Genomic DNA, 13,408 nt, shown 5'->3' with positions numbered 1-13,408 from the left:
TGCCCCACATTCTCAGTGCCTTTGTGAAAGTGTCTTTAACCTGGGTTAGAGCCCCTTTTGGGTTCTTCCATTTTGAACCAGGCTCCTAGGACATTTTCCCATTGATGGCTTTGCCCTGTAGTTCCTTCTTGACTTTCATAACTGTCTTTAGTCCTTTAACAGAGTCTAAAACATTGTAGCTATCACATAAATACTTGTGGAGTTAGTAGATTTGATTGAATGGTGTTTTTTTATGTGTATTAACTATCATCTTTTGGATTTAATGTGTGGTTTTTTTGAACACTGGTTTTTGTGTTCAGTCATGCACTGTGATTTTTTTTTTAACTTTTATAAACAGAACATTCTTTTAAGAAGATAACCAGATACAAAGGTTTCACAGTCTGTTTAGTTAGTCTTAATTTATGTACTGGTTTTGTCTTTATTTTAGTTGCAGGCTATGAGAGTCATGTTTGCTGATGTTGATACCTTTCTATAGGCCTCTCCCAAACATACAAGTCTCAGACTGGGTACCATGGAATTATATGATCAATATCTTCAGCATCCCTATGTGACTTACATATCACAATTCAACATTAGCATGGCTAGCATACTAAAAGTGGCTTACGTGATCATCTTTCTGGACAGATGTCTTGAATCCTAATATAAATACAGTACAAGTTGCTCATAATCTTTTTTTTTTTTTTGGTCTGAACAGACTTTTAGATCCTCAGATCAACACTGAAATAGCTAACTACCCTATCTACAAGATCCTCTTCTGTGTCAGAGGGCATGATGGGACTCCTGAGAGCGACTGTTTTGCATTCACTGAAAGTCACTATAATGCAGAGCTCTTCAGGATACATGTCTTTCGCTGTGAAATACAAGAAGCCGTAAGTCTTTTTGAGAGAACTACAGATGAGATTTCACCATTGTCTCTGTTCTTGCAAGTTCCACAGGACAGGGAGATCCACAGTGGGTAAAATGCTTTCTGCACAATCAGTCATGAGGACCTGAGTCCATCCTCTGCATAGGTGGATCCTGGGGCTTGACAGCTAGCCATTCTAGTCTAAACAAGAGTTCCAGGTTCAATGAGAGACTCTTCTCCAAAAATTGAGAATAACCACAGACCTATGCACACACCAGTGAGCACACCCGTGAACTTGCACATACAGTGCTGTAAGAGGCCTGTTGGTGACAGGTTGATAGGGTAAAGAATGTGGATCTAATCCAGACAGTGACACATTTGCAAGCTGTTCTGTTGTAAGTGGGTCCTAAACTTGTTAGAGCCATTCTTGTTATTAAAAGTATATTTACATACACTTTTTTCAGTTAGGCTTTTTTAATTGTGTGTGTGTGTGTGTGTGTGTGTGTGTGTGTGTGTGTTTTAACTATCTGTTTTTTAAAAATCTCTCTCTGATGATTTTGTTTTAGAAACCAAACATTAGATAATTAACTGAAAAGGGTAGGTCAGGGAAAGACAAGTAATTACCTTCTCCCAAGCAAATAAACATTTACCCTCAAAAATAAGTAATTTGCTTATTTTATATATTTATTATGATCACATTTGTGTACATGTTAAGTGTGGAATTCAGTTGACAACTTTGTGCATTGGTCCTCTCCTTACAGATCTGGCTCTGATTACTAGGCTGGCACATAAAGTCCCTTCATCTGCTTTGTCACCTCATCACCCCCAGAAGGGCTTTGTGTAAAGTTCAGACCTCCTCAGAGGACGCCTGATGGGTTTCTACTACTACCCAGATCAAGTTACAGAGCATGCCCAGCATTCGGGAATGATCCCTTTTGTTACACCCCTGTCACCCCAAAAAACCTAGCTGCTATTCTGAGCCATATCCCTGAAAGTTGGTTCTGCTTGTTTCATGTAAAGGATATTGTGTGACAAATGCTTTTGTGAATCAGTGGGGGGAGAGAGTGTGTTTTCTGTCTTAACAATAACAGCCAATCTCCTGACGTGTCTGCTTGTAGGTAAGCCGGATACTTTACAGTTTTGCCACTGCCTTCCGCCGTACTGCCAAGCAGACCCCACTCTCAGCCACTGCCATGCCGCAGACTCCGGACAGTGACATCTTTACCTTCTCTGTGTCTTTAGAAATAAAAGAAGATGATGGTAAAGGTTATTTTAGGTAGAGCATCTCACCTTATTTATTTTGTGAATTTATTTAGTACACTATTATCTGTGGTACAGGAGAAACTTGTAGCTGGAAGGTTTCCTGTGTCCTGCCTGGCCCGCAGTCAGGACAAATCTCTCTCAACCGCCAGTCCCACAGCCGCGGGGACCCAAGTAAACACACAGGGGCTTATATTATTTATGAACTGCTCGGCCATTAGCTCAGGCTTATTACTGACTAGCTCTTACACTTAAATTAAGCCATAATTCTTACCTATGTTTAGCCACATGACTTGGTACCTTTCTCAGTTCTGCCTTGTCATCTTGCTTCCTCTGTGTCTGGCTGGGACTCCTTACTTTGCCTTCCTCTTCCCAGAATTCTCCTTGTCTGCTTGCCCCACCTATACTTCCTGCCTGGCTACTGGCCAATCAGAGAAACACATATTCACAGCATAAACAATGACATTGCCCCATCATTTCCCCTTTTCTGTCTAAACAAAAGGAAGGTTTTAACTTTAACCTAGTAAAATTATATATATCAAGCAAGAATTACAGTTACAATATCTACTCTATTTGTATTTTGTAAAATTAAAGAAAATATCTATCCTATATTTGTGAGTCTAAAGCTTCATGTCTAATTTATCTTTTATCATGACCAAGGAAAATTATAACTATCTAGTCTTCAACTACATCAAAGACCTCAGAAGGATATAATATTACCTAAGTAAAGAGAAGGAGGATTTTAAGTAACTTCCAAAAATTTTAGAATGACAGAGACAGCTTGCTGCTTGGACAGTCACCCAAAGTTCTTCAATGTTGGGGCATCCATTCTTCAGCCTACAAGTCTCTCGGTCACTTCTATCTCTGTCCTGTAGAATGTCTGGCAGTTTCTTTTGCGAAGCAGGAACCTGAAGGAGCATCTTGCCTTGCAAAGTTCAGTGGTCACCTTCCTATGGGTCCTGCATGTCCAGTCGATACATTTTGTCAAGCAGTCCAGGCAAGAACAGTTTCTTGCCCAAATGGCTATTTTGCCAAGAAGATAAATTCCATATGGAGTGTCTTTGATGCCCACCTTTCTCTTTGAAGTAAATCGCTGCTGCCAGGAACAGAGGTGTCTCACTGTCCAGAAAGTCTTAAGTTTTTAAAACATTTTAAATTCCATATTCTGTAGGTCTTTGAAGTGTTTGAAGATTACCTACCTAATTGAATTATATCTATGTATACCTAGAAAACTTAACTAACATGACTATAAGTGTGATTATCATAGATGACTAATTATTGATCTGTATTTTTTAATTGTGGCCATCTTGCAGTTCTTTGCCTCTCATGTCTGTAGTTTCCTTGTAAAGTGCACTGGCCAGACTCAGATTCTTTCTGTCTAAAGTGATGGTTTCTTCATATAGCTCACATCAGAAAATGAATGCTCATAATTAATAGTTGCATGCACAAATCTCTTCTGTGATGTCTCATAAAATGGTTAAAATCAAATTATGAGGAAAATGTACATGGCTGACTGGTTTTGTCTGAAACTGTTGTGTCTCTGTACTTTTCATGACATCTGGTAGAAATGACAATTTCATTTAACAAAAATACGTCTTACATTGTTGTAATTACAAAGTAGCTTATAAAAGTTTACTCCTGGAAAACTTTCAAAACGATTGGTTGGTTGGCTAGCTGGTTCGTTGGTTTCTTGATTGATTGATTGATTGATTTGTTCTCATTTAACCTTCTGAGCAACTCAGATGAAATTGCTCTTCAGCCTCCCAAGTCTTGATCTTAGTTCCATAAGTTGTACAGTGGGAATTGAATGTAAAGTTTCTTGTTTGGGTAACATAGTCACAGGACAAGAAAGCCCCCGGTGTTCAGTTAAGTGATTTCCTACTAACTATATTGTCCATCTGCTTCCTGTAATGTATCCATTTAGGTTAGTGACCTCAGAGACATTCTGTATGTACTGAGGCATGTTGTTCCATGGCACTAGAGACTAAACCCAGGGCATATTAGGCAAGCACTCTACTGCTGAGTTGTATCTTACACAGCCTATTAGTGTTTCAAATTGCTGAGAGAGAGTGTATTTGCTTACACTTAATTATCCTTAGACCATTAGAGACTAAGGTACATATAAGGACAGTTGAAAATTGAGGCCTGTCTGCCAGAAATATTTAACAGATTGGAATGCAAAATATTTCCTTGAACATGGTTGTCATTTCTAAACTCTTTTGCTGGAATTTTTTGCTTTGTAATGAAAAGTGTTACAAAATATTGGATTGGCAAATACACAAATGCACATACATAAATACTACATAAGTAGTATTTAGGTGATGAATACCTACCAGTTTTCAGCTATTCATGTATTTTATCTACCAGTAGTTCTGTTGCCATTCGATTAGTATTTTAAAGCAATAAGGTAGTTTAGACTTGCTCCCCAAAGGTGAGTTGCCACTGCTGCTGTCACCTGGGAGGACAGTGCAGCTAGAGAGTATGTGGGTGATTAGGTCATTGTTCTGGTAAAGAGGCATTTTAAGACTATTTTAATCTCTCTTAAGCTGGCATTTGTTAGCTAATCATTTTAATAACAGCAGCATTAGTATTTAGACCATAAGGTTATCACTACCTAAGGACAATAACTCGTCATGGTTAGACAATAAATAAATTAGTTACCCTTTTTTCTATTTTGTTATTCATACTCACTTCTATTTTCTTTTTTTCTACTACTAATAAACCAGACAGAAAAGAATCAGAAATTTGAGATCTTTAAAATAATTGTTATGGTTTCTGATAAGAAAATTGTTTGCGACATTAATGAAATGTGTTGACCTTACAGTGCTGTTCCCAAGGACAAGGACAGGCAGTGCTTTAAACTTCGACAGGGAATAGATAAGAAGATTGTCATCTGTGTGCAGCAAACAGCTAACAAAGAACTTGCTATTGAAAGGTAAACATTTCTCTGTATGTTTATCTTAAATATGAATTTTGGCTTTTTATCTGTCTAGTGAAATAGTCATACACTGTATTAAAAATTCATTTGCAAAGTATTTTGACTTATTGGTAATTCTTTTTTGGTTTTTCAAGACAGGGTTTCTCTGTGTAGTTCTGGCTGTCCTGGAACTCGCTTTGTAGACCAGGCTGGCCTCGAATTACAGAGATCCACACTCCTCTGCCTCCTAGTGCTGGATTTAAAGGAGTGTGCCACCTTGCCCAACTCTTGGTAATTCTTTTGTACTTATTGTAGTGAGTGTTTCATTACTCTGAAATCACTCTTATAAATCTTCAGTTAATAGTGCTAATCTCCAGTAAATGGTAATAAAAGACAAATAAAGATGTCTCAATAAGAGACATCTTTAGCTCAGGTAAAGATGATGATTGTATTTTATTAGAATGCCCCTTTCCACCCATAAGAAAATAATTTTTAAGTGACATAACTTAAAATATATGTGTATGCTGTTTGTTTTAATCACAAGTTTATGTCAGTTCTTTTTTTTTTTTTTCCAGGTGCTTTGGCCTTCTTCTTAGCCCAGGAAAAGATGTCCGAAATAGCGATATGCATTTGTTGGACTTGGTAAGGTTCTTGTGTGTTGTTTTGGCGGTTGGTTTTATTAGCAGGTTATAAACTATTTCTGTTTCATTAATGTATCCGTTTACTTTATCACATTAGACTCAAAACATGTCTATTGTGGGATGTGGAAGAGATCATAAGCTGCTGTAGTTCAGGGTAACTCAAAATGTAAAATTTTTGCAGGACTTTAGATTCCTGTATGGTTTTAGTATGTAATTTGGAGACTTTTTCATTGTGTATCAAATATACATAAACTATTAAAAATCAGTACAGTCCTTACCAAAATTATGTATTTTGAGAATTCCTGTTTTTTTAAAAGCCTCAAGATGAGGATTAGCCCACTTTTACATTAAGGTTAATTTTACTCTTTTCTTTAGGAGTCTATGGGCAAAAGTTCAGATGGAAAGTCATATGTTATTACTGGAAGCTGGAATCCCAAATCCCCACATTTTCAAGTTGTGAATGAAGAAACTCCTAAAGGTGGTGCAGTTTTAAGACTTACTTATTCCTACTTTACATGTATGGGTGTTTTGGCTACATGTATATCTGTATAACACATTCATTCCTGATGCAGACAGAGGTCAGAGAGGATGTCAGATCTCTTGAAACTGTAGATAATTACAGATAATTATGGGCTGCACTCTCGGTGGTGGGAACTAATCCTGGCTCCTCCCAAAGAGCAGCAAGTACTCTTGACCACTGAGCCATCGGTCCAGACCACAGGTGACACTCCTTTTGTATTTGTTTGGGTTTTATGGTTTTGTTTTTGAGACAGGGTTTCTCTGCTTATTTTTGGAGCCTGTCCTGAAACTCACTCTGTAGACCAGGCTGGCCTGGAACTCACAGAGATCCACCTGCCTCTGCCTCCTGAAGGCTGGGATTAAAGGTGTGTGTCACCACCGCCCAGCAGGGTTTTAGGTTTTTAAGACGTGGAGTCTGTGTAGTCCTGACTGTTCTGGAACTTGCTATGTAGACCAGGCTTATCTTAAACTCAAAGAAATCCTCTTGCCTGGCCTCCCAAGTGCTGAGATTAATGGTGCACACCGCCACACCTGGCTTGATGATAGAGATTTTTAACATACACATTATTAGGAAACTTTGGTGAAACAAATAATTTGAATAATTCTTGAGTTTCTTTTTAAATTTAACCTAAAAACAATATCACTTTTGCTTATTTATTTTCCTTTCCTTCCCTTCTCATTTTTCTTTCCATTTTATCATTACACTTGCGTAAGTGCGCTGGGCAGTGGTGGCGCACACCTTTAATCCCAGCATTCTGGAGGTAGCAACAAGCATTTAGCTGTGAAATTGAGGCCAGCTAGGGCAACATAGTAACAACCTGTTTTGGGGTTTTTTTCTTTGGTTGGTTGGTTGGTTTTTATTTAATTAACTTTTTTTCATTTATTTTACATACTGACCACAGTTTCCCCTCCCTCCTCTTCTCCCATTCCCTCCTCCCACTTCCATCTACCCCCTCCCCATCCACCCCTCCTCCATCTTCATTCAGAAAGAGGCAGGCCTCCCATGGGCTTGAACATAGCATGGCACATCAAGTTGAGGCTGGACTGAGCTCCTCACCCTGCAGCAAGGCTGGGCGAGGTAATCAGCATGGGGAACAGGTTCCCAAAAGCCAGTTAAGCACCAGGGACAGGTCTTGATCTCACTGCTTGGGGCGTACAAACAGACCAAGCTATGCAACAGTCACACACATGTAGAGGGCCTAGGTTGGTCCCATGCAGTCTCTCTAACTATTGGCCCAGAGTCCATGAAATTCCACAAGCTCAGGTGAGCTGTCTCTTTGGGTTCCCCCATCATGACCTTGATCCCCCTGGCTCATACAATCGCTCCTTCCTTTCTTCATCAGGACTTTCGCAGCTTGGCCTAGTGCTTGCCTGTGGATCTCTGCATCTACTTTCATCAGTTACTGGATAAAGGCTCTGTGATGACAGTTAGGGTCGTCACCAATCTGATTACAGTACATGACCAGTTCAGGCACTCTCTACACTATTTTTAGGAGTTTTATCTAGGGTCGTCTTTGTGGATTCCTGTGGGTCTCCCTGGCACCAGGATTCTCCCTAACTTCAAAATGGGCTCCCCATCAAGATGTCTCTTTCCTTACTCTACTCCTCCATCCCGACCCTAACCTGCCTCCCATACCAGCACCCAACCCACCCAACCTGTTTCCTCAAGTTTCCATCCCTCTGTTTCCCCCACCCCTTTTACCCAGGAAATCTCTTCCCAGGGAAATCTAAGCATCCCTCTTTGGGTCCTTTTTGTTATATAGCCTCTCTGGGGCTGTGGATTGTAGGCTGGTTATCCTATATTTTACTCCTAATATCCTAATATGAGTGAGTACATACCATGGTTGTCTTTCTGGGTCTGGGCTACTTCACTCAGAATGATTTTTTTTTTTTTCTAGTTCCATCCATTTGCCTGCATGAGGTCATTGTTTCTTACAGCTGAGTAATACTCCATTGTGTAAATGTATCACATTTTCTTTATTCATTCTTTGGTTGAGGGCCATCTAGGTTGTTTCCATGTTCTATTATGAATAATGCTGCTGTGAACATAGTTGAGCATGTGTCCTTATAGTATGATTGAGCATCCTTTAGGTATATGTTCAAGAGTGGTATAGCTGTGTCTTGAGGTAGGTTGATTCCCAATTTTCAGAGAAATGCCATACTGATTTCCAAAGTGGCTATACAAGTTTGCATTCTTAGCAGCAGTGGAGGAGTGTTCCTCTTACTCCACATCCTCTCCAACATAAGCTGTCATCAGTGTTTTTGATTTTAGCTATTCTGACAGGTATAAATAAGATAGTATCTCAGATTCATTTTGATTTGCATTTTTCTCATGACTAAGGATATTGAACAATTCTTTAAGTGTATTTCAGCCATTTGAGATTCTTATGTTGAGAATTCTGTTTGGATCTATACCCCATTTTTAAATTGGATTATTTGATATTTTGATGTCTAGTTTCTTGAGGATTTTTTTTTTTTTTAATGTATTTTGGAGATCAGTCCTCTATCAGATGTGGGGTTGGTGAAGATCTTTTCCCATTCTGTAGGCTGTTGTGTTGACCATGTCCTTTGCCCTTCAAAAGCTTCTCAGTTTCAGGTGGTCCCATTTATTAATTGTTGATCTCAGTGTCTGTGCTACTGATGTTGTATTCAGGAAGTGGCCTCCTGTGCTAATACATTCAAGGCTACTTCCTACTTTCTCTTCTATCAGGTTCAATGTATCTGGATTTATGTTGAGGTCTTGGAGCCACTTGGACTTGAGTTTTATACAGGGATACAGATATGGATATTTTTGCATTTTTCTGCATGCCGACATCCACCATTTGTTGAAGATGCTTTCTTTTTTCCACTGTATAATTTTGGCATCTTGATCAAAAATCAGGTGTTCATATATGTGTCAATTTTTGTCAGGGTCTTTGATTTGATTCCCTTGATCTGCATGTCTGTTTTTATTCCAATACCAAGCTGTTTTTATTACTATACCTCTATAGTAGAGCTTGAAGTCAGGGATGGTGATGCCTCCACAAGTTCCTTTATTGTACAGGACTGTTTTAACTATCCTGGGTTTTTCTTTTTTTTTTTCTTTTTTTCAGAGCTGAGGACCAAACCTAGGGCCTTGTGCTTGCTAGGCAAGTGCTCTACCGCTGAGCTAAATCCCCAACCCCCAGGTTTTTCTTAAACAATTTACTTATTTTTATTTTATGTGCATTGGTGTTTTGCCTACATATATGTCTATGTGAGGGTGCCGGATCCCCCTCGCCCCTTTTTTTTCACCCCCGATCCTCTTAAACTGGAGTTATAGACAGTTGTGAGCTGCCATGTGGGTGCTGGGAATTGAACCTTGGTCCTCTGGAAGAGCAGCCAGTGATTCAAACCTCTGAGCCATCTCTCTAGCCCCTATTTTTGGTTTTTTGTTTTTCCATATGAAGTTGAGTATTGTTCTTTCAAGGTCAGTGAAGAATTGTATTGGGATTTTTATAGGGATTGCATTGAATCTGAAGGTTGCTTTTGGTAAGATCGCCATTTTTGTTATGTTAATGCTATCCATGAGCATGGGAGATAGATCTTTCCATTTTCTGCCATCTTCTTCAACTTCTTTCTTCAAAGACTTAAAGTTCTTGTCATGCAGGTCTTTCCCTTGTTTCATTAGGGTTACCCCAAGATATATTATTTTTGGCTATTGTAAAGAGTATTGTTTCTCTGATTTCTTTCTTGGCTCATTTATCATTTGTATATAGGAGGGCTACTAATTTTGAGTTAATATTATATCCCACTACATTATTGAAGGTGTTTATTAGTTGTAGGAATTTCCTGGTAGAAATTTTGGGGTCACTTATGTAGACCATCGTATCATCTGCAAATAACAAAAGTTTGACTTCTTCCTTTCCAGTTTGTATTCCCTTGATCTCCTTTTGTTGTCTTACTGCTTTAGCTAGAACTTTTGAGTACTATATTGAATAGATATGAAGAGAGTGGACAGCCTTGTCTTGTTCCTGATTTTATTGGGGATTGCTTTGAGTTTCTCTCCATTTAATTTGATGTTAGCTTGCTGTATATTACTTTTATTATGTTTAGGTATGTTCCTTGTATTCCTGATCTCTCTAGGACCTTTATCATGAAGGCGTGTTGGATTTTGTCAAAGGCTTTTTCAGCATCTAAAGAGATGAGCAAGTGGTTTTTTCTTTGTTTATTTATATGGTTAATTATGTTGACAGCTTTTCATATGTTGAACCATCCCTGCATCTCTGGGATGAAACCTACTTGATCATGGTGGATGATTTTTTAATGTGTTCTTAGGTTTGATTTGCCAGTATTTATTGAGTGTTTTTGCATCAATGTTCATGAATGAAATTGGTCTGTAATTCTCTTTCTTTGTTGCATCTTTGTATGGTTTGGGTATCATGGTTGGGAGACTTTTAATGGCTGCTTCTATTTCCTAGGGGTTATAGTTCTATTTAAATTATTTATCTGGGCTTGATTTAGTTTGGGTATGTGGTACCTATCAAGAAAATTGTATATTTCTTTCAGATTTTCCAATTTTGTGGAGTACAGGTTTTTGAAGTAAGACCTGATGATTCTCTGGATTTCCTCAACATCTGTTGTTATGTCTCCTTTTTCATTTCTGATTTTGTTAATTTGGGTATTCTCTCTCTGTCTTTTGGTTACTTTGGATAAGGGTTTGGCTATCTTGTTAATTTTCTCAAAGAAACAATTCTTTTATTTCATTGATTTTTTTGTATTGCTCTCTTTGTTTCTAATTTATTGATTTCAGCCTTGAGTTTGATTATTTCCTGTTGTCTGCTCTTCCTAAGTGAGTTAGTTTCTTTTTTTCTTTTTGTTCTAGAGCTTTCAGGTGTGCTGTTAAGTTGCTAGTGTAAGATTTCTCCAATTTCTTCTTTTTTTTTTAGTTTTTCGAGCCGGGGTTTCTCCATGTGGTTTTGGTGCCTGTCCTGGATCTCACTCTGTAGATCAGACTGGCCTCAAACTCACAGAGATTTACCTGGCTCTGCCTCCTGAGTGCTGGGATTAAATGTGTGTGCCACCGCCTCCAGCTTCTCCAACTTCTTTATCTAGGCACTTAGTGCTATGAACTTTCCTCTTAGCGCTGCTTTCATAATGTCCCATAAGTTTGGGTATGTTGTGTTTTCATTTTCATTGAATTCTAGGAAGTCTTCAATTTTTTTATTTCTTCCTTGACCCAGTGGTGATTCGGTTGAGTATTATTGAGTTTCCATGACTTTGTAGGCTTTCTGTAATGTGTGTTGTTGTTGAACTCCAACTTTAACTCATGCTGATCTGTTAAGATACAGGGGGGTTATTCCAATTTTTTTTAAATCTGTTTAGACTTGCTTTGTGAGTGAGTATGTGGTCAAATTGAGAAAGGTTCCATGAGGTGCTGAGAAGGTATATTCTTCTTTGTTTGAGTGGAATGTTCTGTAGATATCTTTTAAGTCTATTTGAGTCATAACATCTGTTAGTTCCCTTATTTCTCTGTTAAGTTTCTACTTGGCAGACCTGTCCATTGGTGAGAGTGGGGTGTTGAAGTCTCCCACTGTTAACGTGTAAGGTTTGATATGTGACTTAAGCTTTAGTAGTGTTTCTTTTACAAATGTGGGTGTCCTTTTATTTGGAACACACATGTTCAGAATTGAGATTTCATCATGATGAGTTTTTCTTGTGATGAATATGAAATGTTCTTCTCCATCTCTTTTGATTAATTTTAGTTTGAAGTCTATTTTGTTAGATATTAGGATAGCTACACCAGCTTGCTTCTTAGGTCCACTTGATTGGAAAATCTTTTCCCAACCCTTTACTCTGAGGATATGTCTGTCTTTGAAGTTGAGGTGTTTTTCTTGTAGGCAGCAGCAGGATGGATCATGTTTTCATGTCCATTCTGTTAGTCTGTGTCTTTTTATAGGTGAATTGTGTCCATTAATATTAAGAGATATTAACGACAGTGATTGTTAATTCCTGTTTTGGTTTTTTTTTTTTTTTTTTTGGTTTTGGACACCTGTTGTTTTTTTTTTTTTTTTTAAGCCATTATTAACCAAATTTAAAATTTGAGACTGTAAAGGGTATGTGAAGGAGACTTAAGAGATATGTAGCACTTTGGCAGACACAGTCTGACTGTAACTTTTTCTGCTGGACTGTTGCCCCCTCTCCTTGTACTTCTGCGACGCTGCCCAGGATCAGAATTCTGATGTGATGGTTGACCCTAAGATATCTTGAATACTTATAATTAAAACCAGTTACTTCTTCAGTGACTACATGAGCAAATATATTTCCACCTTTATTTCTTTCTTGTTTCTCTCCCTTTCTAGATAAAGTGCTGTTCATGACAACAGCTGTGGATTTGGTGATAACAGAAGTACAGGAGCCTGTTCGATTTCTCCTGGAGACGAAAGTTCGAGTTTGTTCACCTAATGAAAGGTTGTTTTGGCCCTTCAGCAAACGCAGCACTACTGAGAACTTCTTTCTGAAACTAAAGCAGGTACTTTGTCTCCTAGCTATTAAGAAAGTAGGATCACACCTCACGCTGATTGATCATTTATCGTTAGGTCTTTCAAAACAGTCATATACCTTTTAAATGTATTAAAAGAACCATAATCTCTTAACTTCCTGCTGTAATTCTATACTCTTCCTTTTGTGACGATCCAGGGTTCCATTTGTCCTCATCCAAAGGACATTCAGCATCTCTTGAATACATGTCCTTGTGCTTGTCTTTGTAAAATCATCTTCACTGCTCCTCTTCTAGTGTGCGGTTTTCACTGGCTAGAGGTCTCATCTTCCTCAGTCCACTACTGTGTCTGATGAAGGAATTTTTTATTTTTAGTTTTGAACATACATTTTTCATTTCTGGAATGTCTAGCTAGTTCTTTGGTGTGTTTTTCTTTTGTTTTAGTGGTTTTATTTTACCCTGAGAGTTTGTTTGTTCTTTTTTGAGTATATTTTCTTTGAAACGCTTGAGCATAATATATTATCACTCCTTCAGAAATTACTGAATGATCTTAAGGAATGGTGAGTAATATCTTCCTCTTTATTTGTCTGTGTTGTAAATTCAGATTAATTATTTTTTTTCTTTTTTTTTTTTTTCCCCCAGAGCTGAAGACGGAACCCAGGGCCTTGTGCTTGCTAGGCAAGCACTCTACCACTGAGCTAAATCCCCAACCCAGTTTTTTTTTCTTTTTTTGGTTTTTCGAGACAGGGTTTCTCTGTGTAGCTTTGCGC

At 38.2% G+C, this 13,408-nt stretch overlaps 1 protein-coding gene across 7 annotated transcripts in view; it reads left to right on the top strand.

Annotated features, from left to right (window-relative positions):
* The window catches only part of Rabgap1 (RAB GTPase activating protein 1), a 125,885-nt gene that overhangs the window by 35,181 nt on the left and 77,296 nt on the right, over positions 1-13,408 (top strand). For 6 of the 7 annotated variants that reach the window (XM_015986153.3, XM_076568475.1, XM_006992533.4 and 3 more), the window contains exons 5-10: positions 695-869; positions 1,963-2,120; positions 4,929-5,039; positions 5,597-5,663; positions 6,038-6,140; positions 12,502-12,671. In XM_015986153.3, coding sequence (XP_015841639.1) covers positions 695-869; positions 1,963-2,120; positions 4,929-5,039; positions 5,597-5,663; positions 6,038-6,140; positions 12,502-12,671 — 784 coding nt within the window. Of the gene's footprint in view, positions 1-694; positions 870-1,962; positions 2,121-4,928; positions 5,040-5,596; positions 5,664-6,037; positions 6,141-7,167; positions 7,260-12,501; positions 12,672-13,408 lie in introns of all 7 variants that reach the window. The other variant, XM_076568480.1, reaches the window with a different exon arrangement.

The sequence above is a fragment of the Peromyscus maniculatus genome, chromosome 4 (genome assembly GCF_049852395.1).
Source record: "Peromyscus maniculatus bairdii isolate BWxNUB_F1_BW_parent chromosome 4, HU_Pman_BW_mat_3.1, whole genome shotgun sequence".
Classification (NCBI taxonomy): domain Eukaryota; kingdom Metazoa; phylum Chordata; class Mammalia; order Rodentia; family Cricetidae; genus Peromyscus; species Peromyscus maniculatus.
The sequence above is the reverse complement of the archived record's forward strand: the minus strand, read 5'-3'. Positions and strand labels throughout refer to the sequence as shown.